Consider the following 19,229-nt stretch of genomic DNA (forward strand, 5'->3'; position numbering starts at 1 on the left):
CGCCTCGAGTCTCAATTTTGTTTTTCCGCTAATCGTCCCGTCTACAAGCACCTGACTGCTCAGACGGATGGCTCCCGTTTAGCCGAAACGATTATCGTGCACTTTCGTTCGCTTGAGCGCATTTTGAGCGACAATGGTCAGATGTGAATGGGCCACATGTCAGCCGCTATAGCGGGCGCCTGCGGACCTGCTCGGTCCTGGCTGTGCACTTATTCACCCGCAGCTCCTCACGTTCCACTCGCCCCGCCCACCGTTCACCTGCTCTACCTGCACAAGCTTCCTGAGTGAAGAGAAAAGCCTTCCTTCCTCTCCACCAATCCAGATAGAGAAAACGCTGGGAGGGGCGGAGGATGCCGGATTGCCCCGCCCCCTCCCCGCTGTGGCCGCGCTTGGTGCCTCGGTGCAAGAGCCCGCTGTGAACGCGCGGTGCAGGGGGCGTGTCCAGGCCTCTGCCGCTGGGTAGGAGGACGGTGTGAGCTCACTGCACTGGTCCCAGTCATCAGCGTTCTCCGTTCACACCTGGTGCGGCACTGTACTCCGTGACTATGTAGATGATTTACCAGCGCCGTCCCCTCCCTGCAGAGCGCCATCATGAGGCTGTGTGTGTACCTGCTGAAGAACAACGTCCCCCATCAGATCGAGTACTACTCCAAGTTCTCCCCCTCCCCGCTCTCCATCAAGCAGTTCCTGGATTTCGGTGAGTTGCTGATGTCACGTACGTAGCATCTGCTGATGTCATACAGTGCAGGGCAGGTGTCTTCCCCCTTCCCCTGAGCATCCCAGCAGGGGTGCTGCTATCCTGGGCGGGCTCGCGGCCATCCTGTGCGTCAGTACCGGCGGGCTCGCGGCCATCCTGTGCGTCAGTACCGGCGGGCTCGCGGCCATCCTGTGCGTCAGTACCGGCGGGCTCGCGGCCATCCTGTGCGTCAGTACCGGCGGGCTCGCGGCCATCCTGTGCGTCAGTACCGGCGGGCTCGCGGCCATCCTGTGCGTCAGTACCGGCGGGCTCGCGGCCATCCTGTGCGTCAGTACCGGCGGGCTCGCGGCCATCCTGTGCGTCAGTACCGGCGGGCTCGCGGCCATCCTGTGCGTCAGTCCCGGCGGGCTCGCGGCCATCCTGTGCGTCAGTCCCGGCGGGCTCGCGGCCATCCTGTGCGTCAGTACCGGCGGGCTCGCGGCCATCCTGTGCGTCAGTACCGGCGGGCTCGCGGCCATCCTGTGCGTCAGTCCCGGCGGGCGCGCGGCCATCCTGTGCGTCAGTGCTGCGGTGGCCTCGTAGCCACCGACATAGCAGTACTGGACCTCCCTTGTCCTTAGAAACTAGTTATGTGACTACTTGTAATTTTCATAGCAGTGGGCGGTGCAATGAGTGCAGTTGTGTGCTCTAGTTCTACCGCAGGTGCAGTGCATGTAGTGATGGGTCAGGGGTCTGCGTTGTTGTGTGTTTTGCACCATAGAAAACAAACACAATAAAGTGTTCCAGCAGGTGAGCGAGCGCTTCCCGATCGGACCGTGTCGGCCTGTGATGTTCCACCATGTAGAAAATCCCTTGTGCATCGTACGCCAGGTCTGAGCTAGTGCTGCGCAATATAATCAGGTTACGTATGTATCGGGTTGATGAACCCACAAATGTCAGAAAAGTGTAAATGAGCCCCATTGTGATCCGAAGATCATTGTAGGTGAAACGATCACATGCAACAGATCTGCAGAACATTCCTGCCCTAGTAAACTGGTACCGAGCGACCAATACTGCGGCTCCTACTGCGCTTCATAGTCCCCACCCCCTGCCCCCCACCGGGCGCTCTGACCAGAAGAACTAAAGTGGGAAATCTCGGCTTTTGCTTTGCTATGTAGTACGGCTACCATTACTACCGTTCTCTTAATCGAATTCTTTATATATATATATATATATATATATACGGGCGGTTTCGCAGCAGCGCTTTTCTTTCTGTCTAACTGATCCGTCGGGGAGGCGGGGTCTTCAATCCCCGTTATCAGAAAGAGATGCTTTGTCGGGGATGACAAGTGCCGGGGAAGCCTGTGCAGAGCCCCAGAGAGCAGCGGGAGGGACCCGACGGCGGCAGCTGCAGTAGGTGAGTATTGATTTTTTTTTTTTTTTTTCTTTTCTCTCAGGTAGTGTAGCTAGGGCGTTTAGCGCCGCCAGAAATGTGGTACCAAGTTGTGTCACGTTTTTGACAGCGCTGAAACCACTGCCCATTCATTTCAATGGGCAAAGCAGAGCCGAAAATTGCCAAAGATAGAGCATGCATCGTTGGAAACGCTGCATATGAAGCTGTGTGAGCAGCCACATTGACATGATCGGGAGCGTGGTACAAAAGCAGCGCTAATCACTGTACAAAAACGCCTGTGTGAGGGAGGCCACGGGAGTCGGCAATATCTATTCAAGAAACTTTAACTGATCTCATATTTGCAAACTAGTGATTTCTGCGCAGGTGATTTCCACACGCTTGAAAATGGCATGTTTCAACAGGAAAAAGTTTAATCCTATCACACTGTAATATATGGTAATAAATGGTTCATACTCTGATTGGGCCACAGTCGCTAGCGGGGTGCCACAGGGTTCAGTATTGGGCCCCATTCTGTTCAATATATTTATCAATGACCTCATAGAGGGGCTGCACAGCAAAATATCAATATTTGCAGATGATACAAAATTATACAAGATAATTAATGCAATGGAGGACAATGTACAGCTACAAATAGACCGAGATAAGCTCGGGGCTTGGGGAGAAAAATGGCAAATGAAGTTAAATATTGATAAATGTAACGTTATGCACATGGGGCAGGAGAAATAGATGTCAGCAATATACACTTCATGGGGTACTGCTAGGGAAAAGTGAGATGGAAAGAGACCTGAAGGGTACTAGTGGACTGTAGACTTAAAGGAGATGTCCCGCGCCGAAACGGTTTTTTTTTTTTTTTTAAACCCCCCCCCCCCGTTCGGCGCGAGACAACCCCGATGCAGGGGTTAAAAAAACAAACAGCACAGCGCTTACCTGAATCCCGGCGGTCCGGCGTCTTCATACTCACCTGCTGAAGATGGCCGCCGGGATCCTCTGTCTTCATGGACCGCAGGGCTTCTGTGCGGTCCATTGCCGATTCCAGCCTCCTGATTGGCTGGAATCGGCACGTGACGGGGCGGAGCTACACGGAGCCCCATAGAGAAGAGGAGAAGACCCGGACTGCGCAAGCGCGGCTAATTTGGCCATCGGAGGGCGAAAATTAGTCGGCACCATGGAGACGAGGACGCCAGCAACGGAGCAGGTAAGTATAAAACTTTTTATAACTTCTGTATGGCTCATAATTAATGCACAATGTACATTACAAAGTGCATTATTATGGCCATACAGAAGTGTATAGACCCACTTGCTGCCTCGGGACATCTCCTTTAACTGGAGCAACCAATGCCAGTCAGCTGCTGCAAAAGATAATAAAGTCTTGGGGTGCATTAAAAGAGGTATAGGGGCGAAGGACGAGAACATTATCCTCCCACTATATAAGGCACTTGTCAGGCCCCACATGGAATACTGCGCACAGTTCTGGTCACCGGTGCTCAGGAAAGATGTCACAGTACTGGAGGGGGTTCAAAGAAGGGCAACTAAACTAATACATGGAATGAAGGGACTGGAATACCCAGAGAGGCTATCCAAATTGGGATTATTTACCCTAGAAAAAAGACGGCTAAGGGCGATCAAATAACTATGTATAAATACATTAGGGGACAATACAAGGATCTCTCCCATGATCTGTTTATACCCAGGATTGCACAGGTAACAAGAGGACATCCGCTACGTCTAGAAGAAAGCAGGTTTCATCACCAACACAGAAGGGGGTTCTTTACTGTAAAAGCAGTGAGACTGTGGAACTCTCTGCCTGAGGATGTGGTGATGGCAAAATCCATCGAGGAGTTTAAGAGGGAACTAGATGTCTTTCTTGAGTGGAAGGATATTACAGGATATAGACATTAGGGGATCAGCGGGTTTGTAGTTCCGGGTCTAAGGCCTCATGTCCACTAGCTAAATGGAATTGCGGATTCTGCAGCGGATTTCCGCTGTGGAATCCGCAGTGGATTTTGCCCATAGGGAATCATTGGCCATCCGCCGTCCATTAAATTGATTTTTGCACCCGCGGATGGCATTTTAAAAGAATTGTGTTTTTCACGCGCGGGAGAAAAAATGCGGCATGCTCCATTCTGCCGCGGATTGGCAGCATTGCTATCACATTGATAGCAATGTGTGCGGATATCTGCATGCCAAAAAAATACTATTTAAAGCGAATCCGATTCTGCGCGGATTGTATTTTTCTAGTGGACATGAGGCCTTACAGTCAGGTATGAACTATCAAAGGTTGATCCAGGGATTAGTCTGATTGCCATTATGGAGTCTGGAAGGAATTTTCCCTAAGTGGGCTAATTGGCTCCTGCCTCTTGGGGTTTTTGCCTTCCTCTGGATCAACTAGGGGTGAGACAGGCTAGATGGACATTGACTTCACCCTAACCTGCTATGTTACTATGTAATTAAAAATCGCATTTGTCTGCGAGTGCAATGCAATTTTATACATTTTTTTGGCACCCATAGAAAATAAAGGACGATATAAAAAATAGGAGATGCTGCGATTTTCCCCCCTCATCTCGCGCTATTGGTGCAAGCGAAAAAGTGCTAATGTACATTAACCCATTGAAAATAGTGAGTTATTACAACATGTTCTGTACATTTCATGATCGCACAAAACTCGCGCTTTATTCTCGGCCTAAGGGCTTCTACCCACTAGCGTTTTGTTTTTTTTAACACTGCGATATCGCTGCATTTTTTTCAATGGGATTTTCTAATGTTAAAATCGCATGGCACAAAAATCGCAAAAGCTTAAACTTGCGATTTTTGTGCAATGCGATTTTAACATTAGAAAGCCCCATTGAAAAAAACGCAGTGATATCGCAGCGTTAAAAAAAAAACAAAAAACGCTAGAGGGTAGAAGCCCTAAGAAAGATGAACGCACTTAGAATGCAGCATTTATTACTTGTAGAAGATGGGCTACACGGGTAATAAACTCTCAGCTGTGGGAAATCTGAGGTCGGTAGCACGTCTCTGGATCTAATGAGAATGTTTTTCATTAATATCAGCATCTTGTAAATAGGGAGGAATTCAACATTGTTTTGTTTCATTATACCGGGAATGTTTTATTTACATTAACCTTGAAAATCCAATACGTCTTTCAGTTGTCCTGTACCAGGAGGAGCAGGGACTCTGCTGTCTGATGACAGCCAAGCTCCAGCAATGACGGCTAGGAGTAGAAAGACTTCCAGCCATTTAACTTTTTACATACTGCCATTAATGTGACTGTGACATGTAGCGGCTAACAGGGGGAAGGGGTATCCTTGATTGTCCATCGGACCGTCAGTGTGATCACAGGGTGCCACTTGGATGCTGTGGCACCGGGAGGCTTGACAATGGCCTCCAGGTTTGTCTTCCTTGCTAGCCTATGAGGCAGAGTCCCATAGGCCAGTGTAATACACTGAAATACTGAAGTATTGCAGTGTATTATAGGAATGATCATTCCAAATTACATTCAAAAAGTAAAAAGTTAACTATGATTATGCTGATACCAAACGTATCTAGTATTTTTCATGTTTTGCTTCTTTGCACTTTTTTAAAAAGAAAAAAAAAGTGTATTTTTGGTATTGTCACATTTAAGGCTCAGTCACACGGGCGTTTTTACACGCGTAAAAACATTCACACTGCGTGCTTTAAAAAAAACCAAAAACATGTGACCACCAAAGCTAAAACAAATGGGTGGCAATGAATGTGGACATGCATCTCTTTTTAACGCACGTAGTGCAAATGTTTTTACGCGTGAAAAAACGCCTGTGTGACTGAGCCCTTAAAGACCTCCAACCATTTTTTTTTCTGTGAATAGTGATTCATATAACTTTTTATCACTTTCTATTCTGTTTTTTTGTGAGGTGAGATATGCAAAATTGGCTAATTTTGGCCAGGTTTATATATACTTTTTATATATACTATATATATATTTTTTTCTTTTCGGGATAAATAATGTGCATTTTGAATGTGGGAATGCTTTTTTTTTTTAACATAGTTAAAAGGGTAAGGTCGACTTTTGACGTTTTAAATCTTCTTTATAATTTTTTCTTAACGTTTTTATTTTTCCCCACTGAGGGCCTTTTTAAAAAAATCTTTTTAAAAAAGTGCAAAGTAATGAAACATACCAAATTTTTCTAGTATTTTTTATCAGCATAATTTAAGTGACCCATTGTAAATGACATTGTAACTTAACATGTCATTTATACCGCACGGTTAGGGATGAGCGAACATACCCGGTAAGGGCTCAGTCAGATGGGCGTTTTTTCGCGCGATTTGCACATGCGCATGCATCCGGCGATTTTATAAAACCATTGCTTTGCAATGGTATCGGACACACGAGCGCTTTTTATGCGCTCGTCCGATAAATTATAGAACAGAAATCGCAGATCGCACCTATCTGCGATTCCTGTTCTCTTCGCTATATGCGCTCAATAAGCCCTCATAGAGCTCCATCAGAGGAAAAATAAAAACGTTATGGCTCTTGAAATGCGACGACACAAAAGCTAATTTTTAAAAGGGTTTTTAGTGTACAAAACATACAAAAAACTGCGTGACGTTGGTATCGCTTTAATTGTGCTGACCCAGAGAATGTTATCTCACGTTATTTATTCTGCATGCTGAACCCCCTAAAATGAAACACAATTGCTAAAACTTCTATAATAAATTATATGTATCCAAAATGATATCCTGCAAAAAAAACAAGTCCTCCGCTATGTTGCTGGAAAAATTAAAGTTATGCTTTTAGGAACGTGTCGAAGAAAAAAATTGGTTGTTTTGGCCCATCATCATGGAGTTAACCCTCTACAACCCAATTTTGGATTCTGGGATTCCTAGGGGGCTTTCTCTTGCTGCCATTTTACAATGGCGCCATCTCCTGGCTAGAGCCAGTACTGCAGTATGTGACATGCCGGAGAGGCTCCCACAACAGAGCAACCAGTAATCAACAGTAAGAATACCCTGCCGGACGTCTTCTGACATTGTTGCTGTACAGCCTTCAGTCAGAATGTCTGAAGACGTCAGACAGTGGATTGGAAAGGGTTATAGAGAATCTTTCAGCCCCTTTTGGATCGCTAAACACTAGCATGCCCTTTTGCATTGAACGTAGAGTTTTAGTAAAGATGCCCATGTGACCATTGTCCGTTTTGGCATTATGTGGAAAACAAGTTTATAACTTGCTGGATGGGAAAATAGTCAATGTTAAATTCAAACTTGGGGCAAAACAAAGAGTAGAAGTTCATGCGCCCCCCCCCCCCCTCCCGGATTCTGCATCAGGGTATTTTCACACATAGCAGACTTGCCTGCAGAAAGTACGCGTTGTATTACAATGCAGATCAGGTGGATGAGATTTCAGTGTAAATTGACCTGTGGATTTTAAATCCATTGCATGTAAAAAAAATTTATAGGATTTTAAATGCGGATTTCATGTCTTCAAATGAAGGGGCTGAAACCTGCATCAAAAGCCACGGCTGATTTTCCATTGCGTGGGGAATTACCTTTGACACTCCCGTTTTACCACATATAGACGGTGGCCCTAGGAACCAAGAAATAAATGACCGTACAGGAAGAAAGGAGAGCACCAAGTAATATACCTAGCCCCCTGGCAAAATCTGTAGTTGTGCTCCCAGGACGGAGGAGGGCGGTGTCACTGTAACTGCAGATCCTCAGTGGATTCCGTCAGGGTTTATCCGTGGAATCCATTCCTGACAGAATCCTGAACGTGTGAACGAGGCCTACATGTTGACATTCTCAAGTTCAAGATTTAGGTCTCCGACACACTAACGTTACGGACTGGACGCAGGCGGCACACCGACCCGTATCACTCACATTTTTTTTCTCACAGACATGAATTGCATGACTGGCCCATTCAAGGCAGTGGGGATAGAAAAATAAAGATAGTACGTCTGTGCCATCCATGTACTGTCCGTTTTTAAAATTTTAAGATTAAGGAAAAAAAGTTTTTTTTTCATAGGGGCGCTGGCCCCTATGAAAGCAGTGGGAGAACTCCGCGATCCTCTGCCACAGCTGTGACAGCCGCCCGGAGGATACTTGTATCCCCAAAGTGATGCAAGGCTGTTTTCACATGAAAATGCCTCACATCCACGGGGCTTTCACATGGATGGCGAGGGCGATATGAAGGTGGGATTCACAGCCCGATATCACCCTCACCCGTGTGAGGTTAGCCTCAGGTGTGAATTCCGTATATAAATCATATACCATATTTTATCATGTAATATTACCCCCAATTATTTATGAAAACCGACTGGAGGAAGATTGATGTCTTCAAGCTTTGATGCTGGAGGAAACTTTCAAGGAACAAATTCCTTGGACCACCAAGATCACGAACAAACCAGTCCAAGACCGTAGCAAACCAAAGTATTCCTTGCAGATCAAAATTACGAAACAGACTCTCATACTTCAGCCACGTAATGTGAACTAATTAATAAGAAACCTCGATAGTGCTTGGAGTGGTCAGCGCCTAAGGCCTCATGTCCACGTGGACAGATCCGCAGCAGATCACCCGCACGCGTGATCTGCACCCCATAGGGATGCATTGGACACCCGCAGGTAATTAAATACCTGCGGATGTCATTTTCCCTTGAGGCATGGATTGCGTGTGCGGGAAAACACTTGCAGCATGCTGCATTTCAGTGCGGGTCTCCCGCGGGCTTCTATTGAAGCCGATAGAAGCCGTCCAGATCCGCGCCACACCTGCAGCTGGATTCCTGCTCTCCGGCGCGAGAGAGCAGGAGTTCAAAACACAAAGGGAGTGCACGGCGCAAGCGCACGGCACGCTGCCGGCGTGCCGAGCACATCTGCTGGGCTGAAGAAAGAAGATCCGGCCGCGACAGAGGGCAGATCCGCAGAGTCCGGACAGGTAAGTAATGCTTATTTTTAGGCCTCATGTCCGCGCGAAAGGAGGGACCCGCTGCGGGATTCTGCATGAAGAATCCGCGGCGTGCCTGATTTTCCCCGTGGACATGAGGCCTTACCAAGACCAGGCTGCCAAAGAACACGTTGGCTGGATACTATTGCAGCCGACACCAACATGCAAATGATCAAACTGAAAGAAGCTGTACAAAACAGAACTGCGTGGAGAGCGCTGATCCATAACGTGTTCAAGAGTTGCCCCGACTAAGGGCTCATGTCCACGGGGAAAATCAGGCCCGCTACGGATTCTCCATGGAGAATCCGTAGCGGGTCCCTCCTGCCCCGCGGACATGAGGCATAAAAATAAGAATTAACTCACCTCTCGCCCGCTCCGGATCTTCCCTTCGCTGCGGCTTCATCTTCTCTCCGTCGCGGCCGCATCTTCTTTCTTCGGGCCGGCGCATGCACAGGGCACGTCGGTTGCGTGCCTCGCGCATGCACCGGCCCGAAGAAAAAAGATCCGGCCGCGACGGAGAGAAGATGAAGCCGCGGCGAAGGGAAGATCCGGAGCAGGTGAGTAAATTCCTATTTTGGTCTCCCGCGGATCCGGACGGCTTCCATAGGCTTCCACAGAAGCCTGCGGGGGGCCTGCACGAAAATGGAGCATGGTCCAGATTTTTTCATGCTCCATTTTTAAAAAAATCCCTTTTATTGACCATCCGCGGGTATTTATCTACCCGCGGGTGGTTAATGCATCCCTATGGGATGCGGATCTGCGGGCAGGAGAAGAGTTAAAATCCGCTGCGGATTTTAATTCTTCTTTTGCCCGTGGACATGAGGCCTAAATGGATAAAGATAGATTTATTAAATGATATGCATAAAGTCTCAGATGGGGTTGCTCCTATAAAATGTGGTTGCACCCCTTAGGAGTTGACCATCTCTGTTCTAAGGTTCCATCTGCTTGTAAGGCGCTGACGTTTCGCTGTTGTGGCAGCACTAATCCCGTCATTTACTATAAGAGCACAGTGTCCTTTTTTTTCTTCTGAGATTTTCCAGCACAGGCTGTAGTGACTTGTAGCATAAATCATGGAGCCTCGGCCTCCGAAACTCCTTCACACGTCACTGAATCCAGGAAAAATAATTAACACAAACTTTGATCTTATTACACAGTTCAAGAACTGTAGGCTCCTTCACCGTGTGTGACAAGAACTGTTCCAAGGAGTTAGATGTGTCGAAACGTATGCCTAACCAGACAAGACGTTTCCGTATAGCCTTCAGAAAGGCGTAGGCCAGCCGCACTAAAGTCCTTGGAAAAAATTACAATTAAGAAATATAGTTGATACTTTTTTCTATGGGCAAAAACAGGAAATGGGCCAATATGATGTTCCTCAAAATCATACCCATTATGCTTGGGTTTTAGCTAGTTTGTTTGATTTTTGCCGAAAGGAGCGTGCACAGAGAGATGATATTAGGGCCTCCTGTCCACAGGCGATAGGGCATTGCATTACTCGCGGCGATAATCCGCCCGCGAGTAACACAGTGCACGCTTTCCATAGCGTTGCTATGGAAAGCACAGCCCTCTGTCCACAAGCTGAGAACCATAGCGATTTTCTGCTTGCGGGACTCAAATCGCGGCATGCTGCGATTGGCCGCAATTCTTTGTGGTGAGCCTATCTGTCAGATAGGCTTACCATAAAGAACTGACAGTTCTCTCTCCTGTTCCCAGGCGGCGGAATATCGCTAGCGATATACTGCCTTGCCCGTGGACAGGGGACCTAACTACCTGGTTAGCAGTATAAAATGGAATTCCTCTCTTATTGCCATATCCAGCATTCTTTTAACCCTTTCAGTGGCTGGTTTCTTACCACCCTGTCAGACCCACCAGGGCAGGATTTTTAAATGGGTCAATCATTTAATTTCAACTAATTTTGCAGTTGCGTTCCAGGAGCCATAACTTTTTCATTTTTCCATTGACACAGCCACATGAGGGCTTGGTTTTTGCGGGACAAGTTGTACTTTTTGATGGCATCATTTTTGGGTCTATATAATGTATTGCATAACGTTTTGTAAAAAGATTTGTAGGGAGATTGGGGGGGAAAAAAGAGATTCTGCCATTTTGTTGTTTGGATTTCATTTTTATGGTGTTCAGCGTGCAGAATAAATATTGTGATAGCGTTATTCTCTGAGTCAACACGATTCCGGTTATACAAAGTTTATACAGTTTTTTTTTTTCTTATGTTTTGCTATTTTTGTACATTTAAAACATTTTTTTTCTTAAAGGTTTGCTTTTGTGTTGCCACATTCCAAAAGCTGTATTAATTTTTTTTTCCATTGCCACAGCCCCAGAAGGCCTTGTTTTTTGCAGGACGAACTCTAGTCTTCATTTATCTAATTTTTGGGAACATGTAAAATTTTGATCACTTTTAATTCCATTTTTTCTATGGGCAAGATTAACAAAATCTGCAATTCTGGCATGTTTTTTATTTTTATTTTTCACTGCATTCTCTGCGCAGTATAAATAATATATTAGGCCTTAGTCACACGGGCGTTTTTTCCCGTGATTTGCAGATCGCATGACGGATGTGCATCTGCAAATCGCGTGACCGGGGCCGAAAAATCGCCCGATAAAACTGCTCCTAGCTGCGTTTCAATAGAAACGGGCTGGAGCTGTCCAGCGCATTGAATTCAATGGAGCCGGCAATACAGCTGGCTCCATTGAAAGCAATGGGCTGCGGGCGATCTCACGATGAATTTTCGGGAAGGGCTTAAAAATATAAGCCTTTCCCAGAAATTCATCCAGAAATGTGTAAAAACATTAAAAAAAAAAAATATTCTCACCTGGTCCCGGCAGACGAAGTTCATAAGCAATGGTTCTATAAAATCGCCGGACGCATGCGCATATCGCGCGAAAAAACGCCCATCTGACTGAGGCCTCAAAGTAATTCTACAGGCCACTACGATTATGCCAATACTAAATTGTAATAGTTTTTTTTCTTTTTCGCTACATTTCCACACTTTAGAAAAAAAGATATATATTTTTTTTAATCCCTGCATTCAATTTAAAATCCCCGCCTGCTGAATGAGCTGCCTCTGATTGGTCACAGCCCTCACCAATCAGAGGCAGCTCTCACTCTCACACCCATTCATGAATGTGAGTGCTGCCTCTGATTGGCTCAGCGCAGGCTGAATGACAGCTGAGAGCTGCCCCTGATTGGTGAGGGCTGTGACCAATCAGAGGCAGCTCATTCAGCAGGCGGGGATTTTAAATCCCCGGCTGCTGAATACTACTCAGAGCAGTTCAGGAGAACTGCCGGCCGTCCGCGGCTGAACTCCGTCTGCCGGGACCAGGTGAGTATATATTTTTTTTATACATTTCTGGATGAATTTCAGGGAAGGGCTTGTATTTTTAAGCCCTTCCCGAAAATTCATCGTGCGATCCCCGGCAGCCCATTGCTTTCAATGGAGCCGGCTGTATTGCCGGCTCCATTAAATTCAATGGGCAAACATCATTCTTCTCTGCCACGGCTGTTACAGCTGTGGCAGAGGAGAATGATTTGTCTACTATATGTTCTCAATGGGGTCGGCGCTGCTGCCGCCGGCCCCATTGAGCGCATATAGAGAAGAGAACAGGAATCGCAGATCGCAGATAGGTGCGATCGGCGATTTCTGTTCTATAATTTATCGGCAGGCGCATAAAAAGCGCTCATGTGTCTGATACCATTGCAAAGCAATGGTTCTATAAAATCGCCGGACGCATGCGCATATCGCGCGAAAAAACGCCCGTCTGACTGAGGCCTCAAAGTAATTCTACAGGCCACTACGATTATGCCAATACTAAATTGTAATAGTTTTTTTTCTTTTTCGCTACATTTCCACACTTTAGAAAAAAAGATATATATTTTTTTTAATCCCTGCATTCAATATCCCCTAGAATTTAAATTTTTTCCTCAACGGAGCTGTGCAAGGGTTTTATTTTGTGGGATGAGTTGTACCTTTTATTAGTCCCATTTGTTGATCTGCGTATTTTGATCACTTTCTAGTCCGTTTTTTGTATGGGGAGATAGGCTAAATTAGCTATTTTTACCATGTTTTACATTTTTGTTTTTCATGTCGTGCACCCTACAGATTAAATAATGTACTAACGTCCTTCCTTGGGTCATTATGAACGCAGGGATACCACATGTGTAATTTTGTTTTTCATTATTTACAAAGCAAAGGGAGAAAGGTGGGGTTTTGGCTTTTTTTTACAAATTTTTTTTAAACACTTAAAAAAAAATTCTTCTAGAACTCTGCTATGCTGAAGCATAGTAGGGTATTAAACAGGCTATGACGCTCAGGCAGAGTATTAGCATCATAGCTAGAGATGAGCGAGTCTACTCGCTAAGGCACATTACTCGAGCGAGTAGTGCCTTAGCCGAGTATCTCCCCGCTCGTCTCTAAAGATTCGGGGGCCCGCGCGGGTGACAGGTGAGTTGCGGCGGGGAGCGGGGTGGAGAGAGGGAGAGAGAGATCTCCCCGCTCTCCCCCCGCTGCTCCCCGCCCCCCGCCGACCCCGGAATCTTTAGAGACGAGCGGGGAGTTACTTGGCTAAGGCACTACTCGCTCGAGTAATGTGCCTTAGCGAGTAGACTCGCTCATCTCTAGTCATAGCCTAATTTAGCTGGCAGACCGGGAGGCTATATTCAAGCCTCCGGTTGCCACAGAGACCCATCAGGACCCCCTGATCACATTGCGGGGGGGGGGGGGGGGGGGTCGGATGGTCACAGAGGGAGGGTATTATTGTATCTTGTCACCACTGGAAGCTAGAGGTTTGGCAGCCCTTATATGAAGGATTGCCCCTGTCATGCCCCTAGCTGTCCTTCCCCGTGCTGTAGCGCTGAGATGCGGCCGCTACTCCACTTCCCATCTGCCTCTGAGCAGTGGAGCTGGGGCCAGCTGCTGAAGGGAGAGGAGGCAGGGGAGCAGAGTAGCTGTCAGCGGCCGCATCCCGATGCTGTAGGCTGGCAATCCTGTCACTCTCCTCCCCGCTCCCTTGCCGCGCTCGCACCTCTGCTCAACACTGTCATTCTCAAGCCCTCCGCGGTCTGTCCCTCTATGATAGAGCCGACAGTGAAGCAGGGAGTGTGGCGACGGCTACACTGACAGCGGCGGTGGAAGCAGAGAGAGCAGGGGTAGCGGCCACACTGACACCGAGGTAGGGAGCAAGCAGAGCAGCAGGGGATCTCCTGCCTTAAGGTCTGTAGATGGGAGGCAATCACTCACTTCTACGCCGGGGAGACGGAGGACCACAACACATCACCGATGGGATAGTAGGGCCGTCACAGACACCCAAATACCACGGCAGGTTCAGGGACAGTGAGCAATTACATCTACATCAACCACTCAGCTACTGGGGGCGTCACCAGCTTGTCAAGCAGCCTAAATCTTGTCTCCAGCCTTACTTCTGGTGTTGACAAGATGCAATAGCACCCAGAGGAAACCCCCTCCCTCTGTCAGCCCTTTACATGCCGTGGTCGCACAGACTGTGATATGTAAAAGGTTAACACAGCAGAGATCGCTGGCAGACCCGGAAGCTGTATTTAAAGGGGTTGTCCCGCGAAACAAAGGTGGGGTATACACTTCTGTATGGCCATATTAATGCACTTTGTAATGTACATTATGCATTAATTATGAGCCATACAGAAGTTATTCACTTACCTGTTCCGTTGCTAGCGTCCTCGTCTCCATGGTGCCGTCTAATTTTCAGCGTCTAATCGCCCGATTAGACGCGCTTGCGCAGTCCGGTCTTCTCCCTTCTGAATGGGACCGCTCGTGCCAGAGAGCTGCTCCTCGTAGCTCCGCCCCATCACGTGTGTCGATTCCAGCCAATCAGGAGGCTGGAATCGGCAATGGACCGCACAGAAGACCTGCGGTCCACCGAGGGTGAAGATCCCGGCGGCCATCTTCACAAGGTAAGTAAGAAGTCACCGGAGCGCGGGGATTCGGGTAAGTTCTATCCGTTTTTTTTTTTTAAACCCCTGCATCGGGTTTGTCTCGTGCCGAACGGGGGGGCTATTGAAAAAAAAAAAACCCGTTTCGGCGCGGGACAACCCCTTTAAGTTCCGCGAATTAGCCCTGCCCCCGCCTCTGCTCATTGCAAATAGTGCAGAGGGGTGGAGAGGAGGCAGAGAGGGAGCTCAGTTCCTGCTCCTGGCTCTTCCATCCCCCCCCCCCCCCCCTGCAGGTGAGGACGACGTATATCGGCTCGGCGTGAAAACCAAGCCGATATACGTTCGTGTGAATGCACCCTTACCGTTAGTTATCTCTGGTCTTGTGAGTTGCCCAAATATTACTCTGGGAACAGGTGCCGGACTGAAGGGACGGTACTGTATGTGCAATGTAGTCTTCAGCTACGCATTCCTTTATATTGCGGGCTTTGGCTGATAAAAGTGCTGATGTCATTAGTACTTGGAGTATCAGCAATGTGGCTGTTTTTTGTCAGGTGACCTTTTCTTCCTATTTTAGTTAATTTTCTCATACCTAAAAAAAAAAGTGTGCTACCTCAGCAGTGGTCTATAATTCTTATTAACCTTCAGCTCGTTATTTTATGATCTCTGGTAGAGTCTTGCTGCGTCTGAGAAGAAAAAAAGGAAGTGTGTTTGCTGAGTCATCTTGAATCAAAAACACCAGTCAAAGCCATTAAAATTTAAACGTTATAAAATGTGCACTTTACCGAGATCACAATAAGCATAGCAAAGCTTGTGTTATACCACATCACTCATTGGCTGCACATCCCAAACAGTTCCATAAACAGAATGTCAGATGTTCGTGGTATGTGGGTAGCAGCATTGTACTTGTAACTTGTCACTAACCTAATAGCTGTGCTGGTGCTTCTTGTCTCCACCAGAGTGATGGCTGGAGACATGGGCTGGGCGGGTGGTGCTACAGAGAATGCCCACAGCTTCCAATTGGCTAGCGCTTAGATATCTGCACCGAGGTGAGCTGCGGCCCCGCTACGATAAGCTGCTGCAACAGTGATTCTCCTGCTGTTCCTGGCCCCGGTGGACTGTCTACTTTGTCACACAGTGCAGCAAGGTGAGCTGCGCCCCCGCTCTGCTAACCTCCTGCAACTGTGATCCTCCTGCTCATCCGGGGCCCGCTGAACTCTCTACATCGGGACGACCACTTTACCCACGCTCTCTGGCACCTATGCTCCTCGGTCCCACGCTGCAGTGTTAAATGTGTGCTGAGCACTTAAAGGGGTTGTCCCGCGCCGAAACGTTTTTTTTTTTTTTTATTCAATAGCCCCCCCGTTCGGCGCGAGACAAACCCGATGCAGGGGTAAAAAAAAAAAAAGGATAGTACTTACCCGAATCCCCGCGCTCCGGTGACTTCTTACTTACCTTGCGAAGATGACCGCCGGGATCTTCACCCACGGTGGACCGCAGGTCTTCTCCCATGGTGCACCGTGGGCTCTGTGCGTTCCATTGCCGATTCCAGCCGCCTGATTGGCTGGAATCGGCACACGTGACGGGGCGGAGCTACGAGGAGCAGCTCTCCAGCACGAGCGGACCCATTCAGAAGGGAGAAGACCGGACTGCGCAAGCGTGTCTAATCGGGAGATTAGACGTTGAAATTAGACGGCACCATGGAGACGGGGACGCCAGCAACGGAGCAGGTAAGTGAATAACTTCTGTATGGCTCATATTTAATGCACGATGTATATTACAAAGTGCATTAATATGGCCATACAGAAATGTATACCACTTGCTTTCGCGGGACAACCCCTTTAAGACCCGCTATTACAGCGCGAGGCTGCTCCCTGTAGTGGCCGAGTTAGCAGAGTTCCTAGCCGCTCGACTATTCCTAACCCCAAGTGTAAAATCACCCTAATCCCTAACTGGCAGCTTCTTCTCCTGCATGCCAAAGTAGGACACCGGTATCTGGCATCCAGTTGGCATGACAACCCACCAACACCTAGGTGAAGGTGTGTATCAGCAAGCCAATCTGGAGCTGTGGGCATTCCCTTTAGCTGCAGCCAGCCTGCCCATGTCTCCACCCATCACTCTGGTGGAGACCAGATACACCAGTACCCCTAATGTCCTTAAAGGATTTGCCCTACTTTTAGCTGTTATGCTGAAGAAAGCAGACAGCTCTGTAAATTGCACAATGGCCCAGGTTAGTACTGCAGGCAGTGTACCATTTACTTCAGTAGGACTGGCCTGCAGTACCAACCTGGGCCACTGTGCCATGTATGTAGCCGTCTGCTTCCTGCAGCTAGACATCTAAAAGTGGTACTACCCGTTAAAGCATAGCTGTTATTTCTGGTTCAGGTGACTTTTCAGAAGGGGCTTCTGCATGTGTACATGAGGAATAACACTATTTCAGCCCATTATGACTTGTATATTAAATTTTCCACCTGTTTTCTCAGCTACAGGATCTATTTCTAATTGTGAGTTTCCACTGAGCTGGTGTGTGGTGACTACTGTATCTGCAATCATGTATCTCTTACACTGCACACACTGAGAAGAGGAGATTATGGTCTCCTATCTAAATGTAGCACACCCTCAGAAGCTGCAGCAGCATTAAGGACTTTATAGTGAGATAGAACACTTACTACAGTCTTCAGCATCATGGTGTGTGCATGTGTGCGCCTCTCTCTATCCATCTGCAGTTGCTTGCAGTTCTCCTCTCCATACACTTCTATGGACAGCATGTAACTTGATCTCTCATTGAGCAGGCAATGCATCTGGCCAGATTTTAGCATAGCAGTTTTTCAAAGTGAATCAGTGCAGGAGGGAATGGGAGGAGAAGAAGTGATTAATAAGTGAAGAAAGAAGCCTTTTTTGTGATAAGATATATTATTGCACAAAGTTTTTTATATTTGCTTGTACTACTGATTTATGCAAAATTTTCTGGAGGGTCCAGTTCCTATCTAAAATAGTGAGGGGTGAGAAGCTTGTGATATAATATGTGACGGTCATGCAGTCCTGACATAGGTCTTACTTTGTAATCCCCTTGGATAGGTCATTTACTGGTTGCCTAGTTGACGGTGCTGACACAACAGCTTTCTGGGCTAATTATTCAATTGCTCTATTAGTAGAGAAGTAGGGTCAAGAGGTGATCAGAGTAGTCATAATGCTGTGAGAGCTCTCAGCTGCTATAGAGAGGATGCAGAGGATACGTTGATGTATATAGATGAACTCTTGTTACTTGTTAAAATACTTCTACCATAGCTTCACTTGAAGAAGGTCACTTGAGAAAATGACCTACTCACCACCAGGATGCGCAAACTTGACCGAAGTGAGTTCCAGAAGACGGCAAGAAAAGGTTCCAGTATCCAGAAAATTACAGCTTTTTAGTACATATTAAATCCCAACAGAAAGTACATACATTGGCACAATAAAGTGATGCGTTTCAGGCTGTCACAGCAGCTTCAGTCATACCCGTGTTTCCTCGAAAATAAGACCCTGTCTTATTTTTTTTGCCACAAAAGAGACACAGGGTTTCGGGGGATGTCTTATTATACTTACCTAGCAGGAGCCGTCAGGGTCCCTCTCGCTGGTCTCCAGTGTTTCGGCAGGCTTGCTTGTAGTCCTCAGCCGTCAACAGAAGATCGCTTCCTGGTAACAGGATTCGTAAACCCCGCGCCCAGGAAGCAATGGCTCTGATTGGCTGAGCTTCGGCGCTCGAGAACCAATCACAGCAATTGCGTTGATTTATCGAGCGATGCATTGATTAGCACAGCCGTGGCAATCGAAGAACCAATCGGAGCCATCGCTTGCTGGAGGTGGGCTCCACGAACCCCATACCAGCACGCGATCTTCTATCGGCGGCTGAGAACTGCAAGTAAGCCTGCCAGAACTCCGGGTACCAGCGGGAAGGACCCAGACAGCGCCTGCTAGGTAATGTATCGCTTTTTTCTTATTTTTGGGATAGGACTTTTATTTTAACACACCCTCCCCCCCAATAAAAATCAGGGCACTGTTTATTTTAGGGGTAGGTCTTATTTTTGGTGAAAGGCGGTAATTCTTTTCTTGCTGTATTTTGTTATAATCAGCCAATGTTGTTACAGCGCAGTTCATGTGAGACCTCATGCACACATTGTACAAAGCCATAATTGGGTTCTCATTTAAGCGCATCGAGTACATCTGTATGAAATCGGAATTTGTTAAAAAATGCATAATCTAGCTTTACGCCTTATGTGGGGTGTTATTTTTCTCCAGAAGCATTGATACTAGGGGAAGAATATTGTTAGGCCAG

At 47.3% G+C, this 19,229-nt stretch overlaps 1 protein-coding gene across 1 annotated transcript in view; it reads left to right on the forward strand.

Annotated features, from left to right (window-relative positions):
* Positions 1–469: 469 nt before the first annotated feature.
* The window catches only part of PDK3 (pyruvate dehydrogenase kinase 3), an 88,989-nt gene continuing 70,229 nt past the window's right edge, over positions 470–19,229 (forward strand). The window contains exon 1 of the mRNA XM_066599854.1: positions 470–697. Coding sequence (XP_066455951.1) covers positions 592–697 — 106 coding nt within the window. The 5' untranslated portion in view covers positions 470–591. The remainder of the gene's footprint in view (positions 698–19,229) is intronic.

This window comes from Eleutherodactylus coqui, chromosome 4 (genome assembly GCF_035609145.1).
Source record: "Eleutherodactylus coqui strain aEleCoq1 chromosome 4, aEleCoq1.hap1, whole genome shotgun sequence".
In the NCBI taxonomy this organism is placed as follows: domain Eukaryota; kingdom Metazoa; phylum Chordata; class Amphibia; order Anura; family Eleutherodactylidae; genus Eleutherodactylus; species Eleutherodactylus coqui.